Source organism: Prionailurus viverrinus, chromosome B2 (assembly GCF_022837055.1).
Source record: "Prionailurus viverrinus isolate Anna chromosome B2, UM_Priviv_1.0, whole genome shotgun sequence".
Classification (NCBI taxonomy): domain Eukaryota; kingdom Metazoa; phylum Chordata; class Mammalia; order Carnivora; family Felidae; genus Prionailurus; species Prionailurus viverrinus.
Genome location: NC_062565.1, coordinates 17,542,804 through 17,557,685, shown reverse-complemented (window position 1 = coordinate 17,557,685; position 14,882 = coordinate 17,542,804). Strand labels below are relative to the sequence as shown.

Below are 14,882 nucleotides of genomic sequence, written 5' to 3'. Positions count from 1 at the left end.
TTCTCTTATTTCGTCTGACTCTGTGTCTATTTCTATGTGTTAGAAAAGTCAGCTACTTCTCTTGTTCTTAGGAGGTTCTGTTCTGTAGTGCCCTGTACTACAGTGTCCCTTGTTCCCCAGGGACTGGGACTTCAGGGAGTGTCTCTTATTTGTTTTGCATATGCTCTGCTATTGAATCTTGGCCTCTTTTACCTTTAGTCCAGATCTCTGCAGATCTCTCCTGCCCTAATGTGGGCCAGCAAGGTGTCTGGTGGTCTGCTTGCAAAATGAGACCCACCCATGCCGCTACTGGAACTGAATTCCCACAAAATGTGGGAGTCAGGAGATGTGGTATTGGCGGTGTTTGTGCTGGTCTTCTGGGGAAAGCGGTCTGTCGTGATGGGGCTGAGACCAGAGTGACTCAGAAAGGCTGATGCACTGAAGTATGTGGGGTTGGGGGTATGGGATATTGTGGTTTGGTGCAAGCAAGTTAAATAAGGAGTGCCAGGGCCACTTAGGTGACCATTGTTTATGCTGGGGCATGAGGGAGGGAAATAGCATCTGCCAGCTCCCTTGTTGTTGGAAGGGTACCCTCATGATCCCTGTCCCTCAAGGCTGCTCCCTGAAATGAGCAAATCACCCTCCCACCTGCCCCCAGCATTATTCATATTCCTAGTTCTAGCTGTATATACACAGGCTTTTCCCTCCTGTTGTCTCTTTAATGCTGTCTCTCTAATGTCATCTGGGCTCCCCCAGATCCAAGCTTGCCAATTTTTAAAATTCCAGGCTTTAAGTCTGGCTGATTTTACAAACTTATAAATTCAGCTTCTTACTTTCAAAGGCAAATGTTACAGAGATCTGTCCTCCCTATTTGTGGGCTGCCCAGTGCCTAAGTCTGTTTTCTGCCCTTCTCTGCAACATTGGTCCTATTCCTGCTGCAGATGGCCACTGTCCGTTTTACTCCCAGAACTTGTCTTTGCCTTTCCTACCTTTGATGTGGCCTCTTCCCTACCTTTAGTTGTGTAGTTTGTTCTGTCAGTCTTGGAGTTGTTTTGGGGGTTTATTCTGACATGGTTCTTGTCCCCTTGTATCCACGGGACAAGATGAACTTAAGGTCTTCCTACTCTACTATCTTCCTAGCCAAGCCCCCAAACTGATGGTTACCAGAGAGGAGATGGGGGAAATAGGTGTACTCTTTAATCCCCATCCCCTATCGAAAAGTACGTTTATTCTATATGCTAACTAACTTGGATATAAATTTAAAAATCAATAAAACAAAACAAAAAATACATTTATAATGATGAAAAAATAAATGATACTAGATATAGAAAACCCTATAGTTTCCACCAAAAACTACTAGAGCTGATAAATGTAAAGTCAATATACAGAAATCTGTTGCATTCTTTTACAGTGATAATGAAGCAGGAGAAAGTGAAATTAAGAAAACAACCCCATTGACAACTACACCAAAAACACTAAAATAGGCAGGAATAAACTTAACCAAAGAGGTGAAAAACTTGTACTCTGAAAACTATAAAACACTTGTAAAAAATTTCAAGTTGATGCCAAGAAATGGAAAGACATTCCATGCACATGGGTTAGAAGGACAAATATTGTTAAAAACGTCTATACTACCGAAAGCAATCTATACACTTAATGCAATCCCAATTAAAATGCCCATGGCATTTTTAATGGAGCTAAAACAATTCTATAATTTGTATGAAACCATAAAAGATAGTGAATATCCAAAGCAATCTTAAAACATAACAAAACTGGAGGTATCACAATTTCAGACTTCAGGTTATATTACAAAACAGTAGTGATAAAAACAGTATGGTGCTGGCATAAAAATTGACTCAGATCAATGGAATAGAACAAAACCCAGAAATAAACCCACAATTATGTGGTCATTTAATCTTTGACAAAAGAGAAATGGATATACAGTGGGAAGAGGACAGTCTCTTCAACAAATAGTGTTGGGAAAACTGGACAGCCACTTGCAAAAGCATGAAACTGGACCACTTTCTTTCACCATACACAAAAATAAATTAAAAATAAATTCAAGACCTAAATGTGAGACCTGAAACCAAAAACCTCTAGAAGAGAACACAGAGAGCAATATGACATTAGCCATAGGAAAATTTCTGTTTGTCACCTCTAGAGGCAAGAGAACTATGGAGTAAAAATAAACCATTGGGACTACTGCAAGATAAAGTTAGTGTGTGGTGAAATGTTCAACAAAACCAAATGATAACCTACAGAATGGGAGAAGATATTTGCAAATAACGTATCCAATAAAGGGTTAGTATCCAAAATATATAAAGAACTGATAAACTTCAACACCCAAGAAACAATCCCATTTAAAAATGGGCAGGTGCCATGAACAGACATTCCTCCAAAGAAGACCTCTGGATGGCCAACAGACACATGAAAATATGCTCAACATCACTCATCAGAAAAATGCAAATCAAAACCAGAATGAGATATTACCTCATACCTGTCATAATGGCTGAAATCAAAAACACAAACAGCAGGTGTTGTTGAGAATGTGGAGAAAAAGGGAACCTCTTGCATTCTTGGTGGGAATGCTAATTGGTACAGCCATTGTGGAAAACGGTATAAAGTTTCCTCAAAAAAATTAAAACTGAAATACTATATGATCCAGTAATCCCATTACCGGTTATTTACCTGAAGAAAACAAAAACACTAATTTGAAAAGATATATGCACCCGTATGATTATTGTACCACTATTTACAATAGCCAGGATATGGAAACCAAGTGTTCATCAACAGATGAATGGATGAATGTTAAAAATAAAACTATCCTATGATCGAGCAATCACCCACCTGGTATTTTCCAAAAACACAAAAACACTAATTCAAAGTTATCTATGCACCTGTATGTTTATGGAAGTTATTTACAACAGCCAAACGATGGAAGCAGCCCAGGTGTCCTCTTGTGAACTAATAAGTTTTAACATAAAATTAAAAAAAATTTCGAATATGCAGAACAAAGAAATGGTTGAGATAATTTTTAGTGTATACTTCAGTAGCATTAAGTACATGTACTTTGTACAGCCATCCCCACTAGTCAATCCATAGAACTCTTTATCTTGCAAAACAAACTCTTTACCCATTTTTGTATAGTTGACATGCAGTATTTCAGTTGTACATCCTAGTGATTCAACAATTATATATGTTTATGTATAAATTGGATACGTTATATAAATCACATAGTATTTCTCTTTCTCTGACTTCTTTCACTTAGCAGAATACCCTCGAGTTCCATCCATCACAAATGGGAAGATTTAATCGTTTTATGGCTGAGTAATATTCCATTGCATATTGTACCATATCTTCTTTATTTTTTTAATCTGTCAGCGGACACTAAGGTTGCTTCCATATCTTCGCTATTGTAAATGTGCTGCAGTAAACACAGGGCACATGTGTCTTTCAAATTATGTCTTTGTTTTATTCAGGTAAATACCTGGAAGTCGAATTGCTGGGTTGTATGGTATTTCTGTTTTTAATTTTGAGGAAACGGCATACTGTTTTCCATAATGGCTGCACCAATTTACATTCCTACCTTTTCTCTACATCCTCACCAACACTTGTTATTTCTTGTTTGATACTAGCATTTCCAACAGGTGTGAGGTGATATCTCGCTGTGGTTTTGATTTGCATTTCCCTGATTAGTGGCATCTCTGCATGTGTCTGTTGGTCATCTTTATGTCATCTTGGGGAAAGGTCTATTCAGGTCCTCCACGCATTTTAGAATTACTTGTCTTTTTGGTGTTGACTTATATCAGTGCTTCATATATTTTGGTTATTAACTCCTTACCCGATAAATCAGTTACATATATCTTCTTTCATTAAATAGGTTGTCTTTTCCTTTTGTTGATGGTTTCCCTTGCTGTGCAAAACTTTTTATTTTGGTGTAGTCCCAATGGTTTGTTTTTGCTTTTGTTGCCCTTGCCTGAGAAGACCATGAAAAATATTGTTATAGCTGATGTCCATGAGTTTACTGCCTATTTCCTTCTAGGAGTTTTATGGTTGCAGTTCTTCTGTTTAGGCCTTTGTTCCACTTGAGTTTATTTTTTTGTATGGTGTAAGAAAGTGGTCCAGTTTCATTCTTTTGCATGTACCTGTCCATTTTTCTCAACACCACATATTGAAGAGATTGTCTTTTCCCCATAGTATGTTCTTTACTCCTTTGCTGTAGATTACTTGACCATATAACTGTGGGTTTATTTCTGGACTGTCTGTTCTATTGATCTGTATGTCTGTATCTGGGCCAGTACCATACTGTTTTGATTACTAAAGCTTTGTAATATAATTTGAAATTTGGGACTGGGATACTGCCATTTTCCTTCTTTTTTTCTCAAGGTTGCTTTGGATATTGGGGGTCTTTTGTGGTTCCATACAAATTATTCCAGTTAAAAATACTCTGGTATTTTGATGGAGGTTGTATTGAATCTGTAGATTGCTTTGGATAGCATGGACATTTTAACAGTATTATTCCAATTCATGAGCACAGTATATCTTTCCATTTATTTATATCATTTTCATTAGCTTTCATTAACATTCTACAGTTCTCAGAGTATAGGTCTTGCACTACTTTGGTTAAATTTATTTTTAAGGTGGTTTTTTTTGGTGTAATTTTATATGGGTTGTTTTAACAACTTCCCTGGTAGTTCATTATTAGTGTATAAGAATGCAACAGATTTCTGTACACTTTGTATCTGCAACTTTACTGAATTCATTTATTCTAATAGTTTTTTGGTGGAGTCTTTATGGTTTCTACATGCAGTATTATGCCATCTGCAAATAGTGATAGGTTTTTTTTTTTTTTAATGTTTTATTTATTTTTGAGAGAGACAGAGAATGTGAGTGGGTTGGGGCAGAGAGAGAGAGAGGGAGGCACAGATTCTAAAGCAGGCTCCAGGCTCCGAGCTGTCAGCACAGAGTCTAACACGGGGCTTGAACTCACGAGCTGTGAGATCATGGCCTGAGCTGAAGTCGGATGCTCAACCAACTGAGCCACCCAGGTGCCCCGAATAGTGACAGTTTTCCTTCTTCCTCATGAATTTGTGTTTATTTCTTGTCTGCTGCAGCTAGGCCTTCCAGTACTATGTTGAGTAAAAGTGATGATAGTAGGCATCCTTATTGTCGCTGATCTTAGAGTAAAAGCTTTTGGCCTTTCACCATGGTGTAGGATATTAGCTGTGGGTTTGTCATATGTGGTTTTATTACGTTGAGGTATGTTCTCTTTAAACTTACGTTGAGAGTTTTTATTACAAATGGATGTAGAATTTTGTCAAATGTTTTTTTCTGCATCTTTTGAGATCATCATATTACTTTTACCCTTCATTTTGTTAATGTGTGTATCACGGTGATTGATTTGTGGCTATTGTCCCATCCTTGCATTCCTGAAATAAATACCACTTGATTGTGGTGAACAATCCTTTTCATGTGTTACTGAATTCAGTTTGCTGATATTTTTTTTGAGGATTTTTGAATCTATGTTCATCAGGAATATTGGTCTGTTTTTTTTTTCTTTTTGTAATATAACTCTGTACCATTAAACTATAGCTCCCAATTTCCCCTCCCCCATCCCCTAGTCTGAATTTGACTAGCATAGGTATACCATATAAATTTGTCCTTTTGTGTCTGGCTTATTTCACTTAGCATAATGTTTTCAAGATCCATTCATGTTGTAACTTTTGTTAGAATTTCCTTTCTTTTGAAGATTGAATATACATACATACCACATTTTGCTTATCCATTTATCCTTCAGTGGACACTTGGGTGGCTTCCACCTTTTAGCTATTGTGAATAATGCTGCTATGAACATGGGTGTTTGAATACCTGTTTGAATTCCTACCTTCAATTCTTTTGCATGTATCCAGAAGTGGAATTTATGTAAAACAGTCTAGTTTTAATTTTTTGAGATTCTCCGGAACAACTGCATCATTTTATATTCCTACTAACAGTGCACAAGGGTGTAAATTTCTCCACCTCCTTGCCAACACCGTTGTTTTTGATAATAGTCGTGCTAATGCACGTAAGACAGTATCTTTCTGGGGGTTTGAGTTCTTTTATAATTACTGATGTTGAGATTCTTTTCATGTGCTTATTGGCCACTTGCATATGTTACTTGGAGAAATGGCCAAGTAATTAAATTTGCTTATTTATTGTTGAGTTGTAGGAGTTCTTTGCATATTTTAGATACTAACTGTATCAAATATGTGATCTGAAAATATTCCACTCTATGGGCTGTTTTTTCACTTCGTTGATTATATATCTTGGTGCACAGAAGTTTTTAATTTGATAAAGTCCAATGTATTTTTTTCTTTTGTTGGCTATGTTATTGGTGTCATACTCAAGAAATCGTTGCCGGCAAGGTCCAATGTCATTTAAGTTTTTCTCTGTTAGGAGGTTTATTGTTTCAATGATTATGTTTCAGTCTTGGATCTATTTTGAGTTTCTTTTTGTATTTGTAGAAGGTCCAGCTTCATTCTTTTGAATGTGAATTTCTAGGCTTCTCAACACCATTTGTTGAGGAAATTATTCTTTCCCCCGTTGAATAGTTTTGGTATCTTTGTCAAAAAATCATTCGGCCATACGTGAGAAAGTTTTTTTTCTGTGCACTCCCTTCTATTATTGGTCTGTATGTCTGTCTTCGTGGCAGCACTGCAGTGTTGTGACTGTCATTTTGTAGTAAGTTTTGAAATCAGGGAGTGTGATGTATTCAGTTTTGTTCTTGTTTTCCAAGACTTTTTTTTTTTTTTTTTGCATTTCTGAGTTCTTTGAGATATCATATGACAATTAGGATGGGTTCTCTTCTTTCTGAAAAAATTAGGATTTCTATAAGGATCGTATTGAATTTGTAGAATGCTTTGTGTAGTGTTGGCATCTTAATAATATTGTATTCTAATCCATGAACATGGGATATCTTTCCATTTTTCACCTCCTTGAGTCTATGCCTAAATAATTTGTTTTTGATGCTGTTGTAAATGGAATTATTTTCTTCATTTCCTTTGCAGATTGTTCTTTATTGGTGTATAGAAACACAACTGATGTCTCTGTGTTCATTTTGTATCCTGCAACTTTGTGGAAATTATTTTTTTTATGTTGATTATTATTTTTGAGAGACAGAGACAGACATAGCACAAGTGGGGGAGGGGCAAAGAGCGAGGGAGAATCTGAAGCAGGCTCCAGGCTCGAAGCTGTAAGCACAGAGCCAGACATGGCACTCAAACTCACAAATCATGAAATCATGACCTGAGCCGAAGTCAGATGCTTAATCGACTGAGCCACCCAAGGAGGGAGCCCCTGGTGGAAATTAATTATTAAAGGACTAATAAGTAAATGTAACAAAATTGAAGCATACAAGATTGATATAAAAAATCGTTTCTTTCAATCAAATTTTTTAGCATCACCATTTACAATAGTATTAAAAATGACATAGATAAGGATTAATTTGGCAAAAGATTTGCAAGACTTTTACACTGAAGAGTACAAGGTATTGCTAAGAGCTATTAAGGAAGATCTGAATAAATGGAGAGAGATAACTCTCTCTCATCATGGGATGGCAGCCTGAATGTTGATAACATGCCAATTTTTCTCAAATTGATCTCTAATAGGTTTCATACAAACCCAGTTCAAATCCCAGCAGAGATTTGTGTTTTTGTTTTTAGAAAGTGGCAAGGTATTTTTAGATTTCAGATGGGAATTTAAAGAACCTGTAACTCCCAGAACAAATTTCAAAAAGAAATACAAAGTGACTAATATGTTATGTATTTCAAGACTTGGTATAAAGCTAACAGTAATCAAGAGAGTATGTTGTTGCCATAAAGGTAGATAAGTGGAACAGAGCGGGAAGTCTTCCTATGCCTATATGGACAACTGCCATGTGACAAAAATGCAAAGACAATTCAGTGGAGAGATCACTTTTTCCAACAAATGGTGCTAGAACCATTGACTCTCTGTATATGCAACAAGATCGATGGTATTTGGGCTTTACATGCCACCACACACACACACACACACACACACACACACACACAAATAACTAAAAATCAATCATAAATCCAAATGTAAAAACCTAACTGAAAGAAAGCATAAGAAAACATCTTTGTGACCTTCCATTAGGCAAAGATTTTTTAGATATAACACCAAAGTGCGGGCCATAAGAAAACAAATTGATAAATTGAACTTAATCAAAATTTAAAACTTTCAAAAAAAAATTTAGAATGAAGGGAGCGGATACACACTTGCAGAAAAAATTGGTAAAACCTGTACTTGTTAAAGGACTTGTACCCAAAATATGTTAAGTACTCTCAAAATTCAATAACAAAACTACAACCCGGTAAAAATATAGGCAAAAGATTTGAACAGCCACTTCAGTAAGGAAGATCTACAGATGATAGCTAAGTACTTGTTCAATGTCATGAACTATTAGGGAAATCTAGATTAAAATTATGCGATACTAGCACACATGTAGTACAGTGATTAAAATGAGAAATACAGACTATACCAATTGTTGGTGAGGATGAAGAACAACTGGAACTTTATACACTGCTGGTAGTTTTTTAAAATGTTAAATATGTACGTGTCTTACAGTCTCGCTTCTCCACTCCTAGCCATCTACCCGAGAGAAGGAACAGCATATGTCCACACAAATGAGTGTTTAGAGCAGCTTTATTTGTAATTATCCTGAACTGGAAACAACCCAAATGCCCATCAACAGATGAGTGCATAAACAGATTTTAGTATATCCACATGACGGACTACTACTCAGGAATAAAAAGAAATAAAAAGTTGATACACACAACTGAATAATCTCCAAATAATCATGCCAAATGAAAGAAGCCAGACAAAAAAGAGTACACGTTGTATGATTCCATTCATATAAGATACTGGAAAATGCAAACTAATTTATAGAGGCAGAAAGTGGATCAATGGTTACCCAGAAATATGGTGCGTTAGCTTTTTCGTTTGTCTTTGATTTTGGTTTTCATTATGACAAAAACACTTAGCGTGAGTTCTACCATCTTGACACATTTTTAAGTGCAGAGCACAGTATTGTTAACTGTAGGCACAGTGTGAAACAATGGATCTCTAAAACTTATCCTGCGTCTTACACAATGTTATACCTATTGAAAAATAACTCCATATTTCTCTCTCCATCTCCTTTCAATAACCTCTCTATTGTTTCTATTGTTTGACTATTTTGGGTATCGGATATCTAAAATATCAGATATGTAGATATCACGTTAGATATTCTAGAAGTAGAAGCATGCTCTATTTGTCCTTTTGCGGCTGGCTTATTTTATCAAAATGTCTTCCAAGTTTATCCATGTTGTTACATATTTCAGGATTTTCTTTTAATACTGAATAGTATTTGTGTGTGTCTGTCTGTAAGTAATGTATATAACACCACATTTTATCCATATTGTCTCCATAACTTGACTATTGTAAGTAATACGTAAATGAATATGGGATTGCCAGTATCTCGTCAAGCTCTTGATTTTAATTCTTTTGGGTGTATACCCGGAAATACAATTGCTGGATCATACGATAGTTCTACTTTTAATTTTTTGAGGGATTTCTATAGTGTTTTCCATGGTGGCTATACCATTTTACGCTCCTACAAACAATTTGTAAGTGTTCCAATTTCTCCGCATTTTCACCAACACTTGTTATCTTTTGGGTGTGGTTGTTTTTTTTTAAATCACAGCATATATCCAATAAGGAGTTAATTACCAAAATACCTAAGGAACTCCTACAACTCAATAGCCATAAAATCAGCCCAATTTAAAAAGCAGGCAAAGAGGTCACGATCTCACGGTCCGTGAGTTGGAGCCCCGCGTCGGGCTCTGGGCTGATGGCTCAGAGCCTGGAGCCTGTTTCCGATTCTGTGTCTCCCTCTCTCTCTGCCCCTCCCCCATTCATGCTCTGTCTCTCTCTGTCCCAAAAATAAATAAACGTTGAAAAAAAAAATTAAAAAATAAAATAAAATAAAAAGCAGGCAAAGGACTTAAATAGACACTTCTCCGAAGACCATAAATGGCCAGCAGGTATATGAGAAATTGTTCAATATTCACTAATTATTGGGAAGAACTTTCTTGTTGAGCTTCCTTGTTGATTCTAAGGAAGAGCCAGGCAGGAAATGCCATTCTGCAGCATTGCCACACCTCCCTGCTTCCCTGCTGGTTTTAACTTGGCCTTCCCAGTTCTCTGTATGCCCGGCAGAGAAGAGTCCAACAAAGATTCCTTTGCTTTAAAGAACCAGTTGTTGTCTGGTAGAGAATCTATAGAAATGGGTTATAAGATAAGAATTCGGTCTGCAGGATTGGGGGTGGGGGGTACCTCCCACGCACTGGGCTCACAATCAGACAAAGGGCACAGAAAGGGGGGAAAAATGTCTGGGCTGGGCAGTGAAGGGAGGGAGAAGGCAGTGTTGATACAGTTCTGTTCATCTGACCTATTTTGTTTTAGGGCAGATTCTGCTTCCGAGGCGGAGAGAAAGCCAGAAACAAGGATGTCGGTAATGGAGTAACTTTACTTGTCTTAAGGCAGTTACTTTCAAAATTTCAGTTATCTGCAAGTCTTCTTCAAAATGTGTCCCCGCCCTGGTCCTTCATTATCTCTAATTAAATTGATCTGAGACTTATTATAAAAAAATTATTTCACTTTTAAAACGAAAGTCCGTTCTTGCTTTGTTAAAAAAGATTAAGTAGGAGAAAAGTGTTAAGGACCCTCTAGCACCTGTGATTTATTCTGAATTGAATCAGAAGTGTTGATGAACTGAAATGAAATTATTTACTGTGAGTCCATAATGTGGTTTTTTTTCATTCCTATTTGCACCAACTTACACCCTTTCTGTGTGCCTCTCACTTCAGGAAGCACACTGCTCCAAGTCCATAGTCAGTGCATTTTAAAAACTCTATAATGAACATTAAATGAAATTTTTTTAATTGAGATCATGGGCTTTCATCAAGTTAAGTCTCCATCTGGCTTGCTTTTAGCAATGGTCCTCACTCTCTGCTGCTCAGTCTTTGAACTGGAAACACGCTAGGAAAGCTGATGAGACTATTGGAGCCTGGGTCCCTTCCCCCAAAGATTCTGACTTAACTGATCTAGGGTGATATTTAGGCCCTGGAAATTTTTAAAGCTCTCCCACCCCCATGATTGTAACATGCAGCCAAATTTAAGAGCTACTGCTCTAGATTTTTGTTTTGTGAATAACAATACCTTTTTACATAAGCTAAAGAAACTGGCCAAGCCTTGCCGCATGGTTTTTTAATTCTGTGCACGAAATGAAGGAAAGCTTGCTCTTGTTTTTAAAACATTTTTTAATGTTTATTTATTTTTGAGACAGAGTATGAGCAGGGGAGGGGCGGAGAAGGAGACACAGAATCTGAAGCAGGCTCCAGGCTCTGAGCTGTCAGCACAGAGCCTGGCCCCGGGGCTTGAACTCACGGACCATGAGGTCATGACCTGAGCTGAACTCACGGACCATGAGATCATGACCTGAGCCGAACTCACGGACCATGAGGTCATGACCTGAGCCGAACTCACGGACCATGAGATCATGACCTGAGCTGAAGTTCGATGCTTAACCAACTGAGCCACCCAGGCGCCCTAGGCTAGTCTTACTTTCAAAAATACTTTGAGGTTTAAATAGAAATTATTCCCTTGTTTGACTTTACTCTAAATGACATGCTTGTCATTGAAAAAAGTATTTTTATAAATTCTTCTGTCACTTGCAATAATATTTTGAAGTTAAAAGTGTTGGGATGATATTCAGGTATGTCAGCTTCTGAACAGTCACCTATGGTCTCTTCAGTTGCAACTATTTTTGATGAGAGAGGACTCCCATCCCTCACAACAGCAGTTTGGTTGAGAACTGACTGATGAAACCTGTTCTTTTTCTCCCCTCTTCTTACTTCTCTGCCTTTACACTACAGGAGAGCCCAGTCTTCTAGAAGGAGTTACTGGTCTTTTGTCTGACCCTGTAGCGATACGTTTAATTGTACATAAAGGACACTAACACCCTGTGAATAGGGCTCATTTCTCATCTGTGCTTGTGAAAGTTTAATTACAGGAAACACCTCTTCTCAGAGAGTGATCAGGATTCGAGTACTGGGACCAGTGAACGATCTTGGACCAGTAACCAAAAAAGGAAATCCCTAAGACCGTATTCCGGGAGAAAAAAGACGAGAATTAGAAGTAGTGTGAGAAGTGAGTTTGGTCCGTGTCTTCTTTCAAGTCGTTTTTCCAATAAATCAGGCATTTTTCAGTTATGTGACGGAAGGAGGGAGGGTACCAAAGACAAACTGATGACGTGCCCTCCCTTCCCTGCTACGATTACGTTGGAAAGGCCAACATGTACGTCCACGAAACCATACGAGAGAATGTAGAATTGACCGATAATTAAATATGAGCTGCAGATAAATGGAGTAGGAGTTCAGATAAGGATCATCTAGCATGAGCTAGAAGAAGGAGCTAGGAGAAGCTTCAAGGAAGAGGCAGGTGGGATTTGAGCGAATCCTTGGGAAAGACCAGCACTCAGAGAGGTGTGCAGAAGAGGAGATGTTTTAAATGAGGTAAAATTACGAGGACAAATTGACGTGAGGACAGCATCAGAGGTAGGGTCTGGAGCATAAAATTCATGTCAGGGGGTGAGGTCTCAGGAACAAGGCGGATATTAGAAAGGGATCTTAAGAGCTACACATGTGAGCACGCTTCAGGATGTGGGAATCACTTCTAGTATGGGCATGTATAACTGGGAGAGAGGGAGAAATGAATTTTTGTGTGTCTCATAAGCAAACTTCCCTGTTGTACACTTCTTTTCTTTTAGTTTTGCCATTTTCCCCTCCCAGCAGCGGCAGTGACCATGAGAAGGACGAAGTAAGTAAATTTGATCTGGGCTGCCATGTGCCCCTAGGGCATCAGCATGAAACAGTTCAATCTGTTTAGGGTTAAATGTCATTTATTTCTCCAAAAAAAAAAAAATCTTCTTTCAGGAATAGGAGAATAACCAGTAGTTTGTTGGTACATAAATCGCTGTCAATAGAAATTGCAAGGTCTTATAAATGGTTATTTAGTGTGAATCTTGGGTAAACAGTTAAGGATCTTTGTTCACTGTTGCCAAATTTGTTGAAAGATGTTTATTACGAATGATGCTAAAATCTGGGCTATCCTGACTTCCTGTAAATATACGCTCTCTGAATTAACACTTGGAAATAAACTTCTTGGTTTAATTCTTCCCTTGGTTTTCAGTTGGCTGACCTGTTATTTCTAAAGCTTTTAATGACTTAAACATTTAAATCTTTGTAAGTGGTTGAAATGACTTCAGGCTTACATAAATATTGAATAAACCCTCAAAGTTTCTGAATTCACTTTGGTTATTCTTGTTTTAAAGTAACATAGTTAAGGGGGCACCCGGGTGGTTCAGTCGGTTAAGCGTCTGACTTCGGCTCAGGTCATGATCTCACAGCTTGTGAGTTCCAGCCCCGTGTCGGGCTCTGTGCTGACAGCTTGGAGCCTGAAGCCTGCTTCTGATTCTGTGGCTCCCTCTCTCTGCGTTCCTGCCACCCCTCTCACACTCTGTCTCTCTCTCTTTCTTTCTGTCTCTCAAAAATAAACGTTAAAAAAATAACAAAATAACATAGTTAAAAATATTGGACCCTGGGGCATGTGGTTGGCTCAGTCAGTGAAGTATCTGGCTTCAGCTCAGGTCATGATCTCGCAGTTCGTGAGTTTGAGCCCTGCATTAGGTTCTGAGCTGACAGCCCAGAGCCTGGAGCCTGCCTCAGAATCTGTGTCTCCCTCTTTCTCTGCCCCTCCCCCACTCATGCTCTCTCTAAGAATAAATAAACGTTAAAAAAAAAAAAAAATTGGACACTAGTGTTGTCCAGACAAATTCAAAGCCAATTTTTCCTGTTCAAGCTGAATTACTCCTCTAAATAGTTGGTTTTTGTTCTTTGTCAAATGAACTATATAGGCTACACATATAGTGCAAAGTATATGAGTTTTCTAAGGGGAGGGCTTCTGGGATTCTCAGGGCATCAGCAGCACCCTGCCCACCCGTGCAGAAATCTAATGTGCTTAGTACTCCCATCACAGCTAGTTATCTGTCCCCACCTGCCCCTTCCATCCGCTGTCCTCTGTGAATCTAAGGGACTGTCCTGTTCTACACCGACAAAGATAGTTCATAGTTTAAACCTGTGAGCCAGAGTGAGGACCTAAATATTTGTTTGAATAGTTCAAACTAATAGGAGTTATCCGTTAGCAATAGGCCAAAAGAAAAATTTAAAGTACATACAGCTTTTGTTTGAAATAACCTCAAACATCAAAGCTTTGAGAATCCATACATTTAAGCTCTGCAACTGACAGGAAGTCTGTTTATTTTCCGGCAAGGGCGTTACTGAGTTTGTACAAATATTAGCATCCAAAATTCATTTCTCTGTGTTGGAGTATAAGAGGATAATTTAGGGCAGGAATCAGCAAACTTTTTCTGTGAAGGGTTAGATGTAAATATTGTTAACATTCTAGACACAGAAGATTGTAAATATTTTCTGTGGTGACTATACATCTCTTCCACCGTAGCATGAAAGCAGCCATGAACAATACCTAAAGTGAATGGGCGTGTTGCGTTTCAATAAAACTTTATTTATAAGACATGGTTCTCAAACTGTAGGGATCATCAGAATGACCAAGAAGGCTTGTTTAAATGCAGATTGCTAGGTTCCATCCCATTGTTGCTGACTGAGTAAATAATAGATGGGGCTCTGGAATTTGCATTTCTGTCAAGTTCTGGGGTGCTGCCGATGCTGTGTTCCCTACTTTGAGAACTTTGATTAGACTTATCTTTGAGTTAGAATTATGAATTG

At 38.0% G+C, this 14,882-nt stretch overlaps 1 protein-coding gene across 1 annotated transcript in view; it reads left to right on the top strand.

Annotated features, from left to right (window-relative positions):
* The window catches only part of SYCP2L (synaptonemal complex protein 2 like), a 115,214-nt gene that overhangs the window by 66,279 nt on the left and 34,053 nt on the right, over positions 1-14,882 (top strand). Inside the window, exons 20-22 of the mRNA XM_047859581.1 lie at positions 10,483-10,531; positions 12,081-12,228; positions 12,848-12,897. Coding sequence (XP_047715537.1) covers positions 10,483-10,531; positions 12,081-12,228; positions 12,848-12,897 — 247 coding nt within the window. The remainder of the gene's footprint in view (positions 1-10,482; positions 10,532-12,080; positions 12,229-12,847; positions 12,898-14,882) is intronic.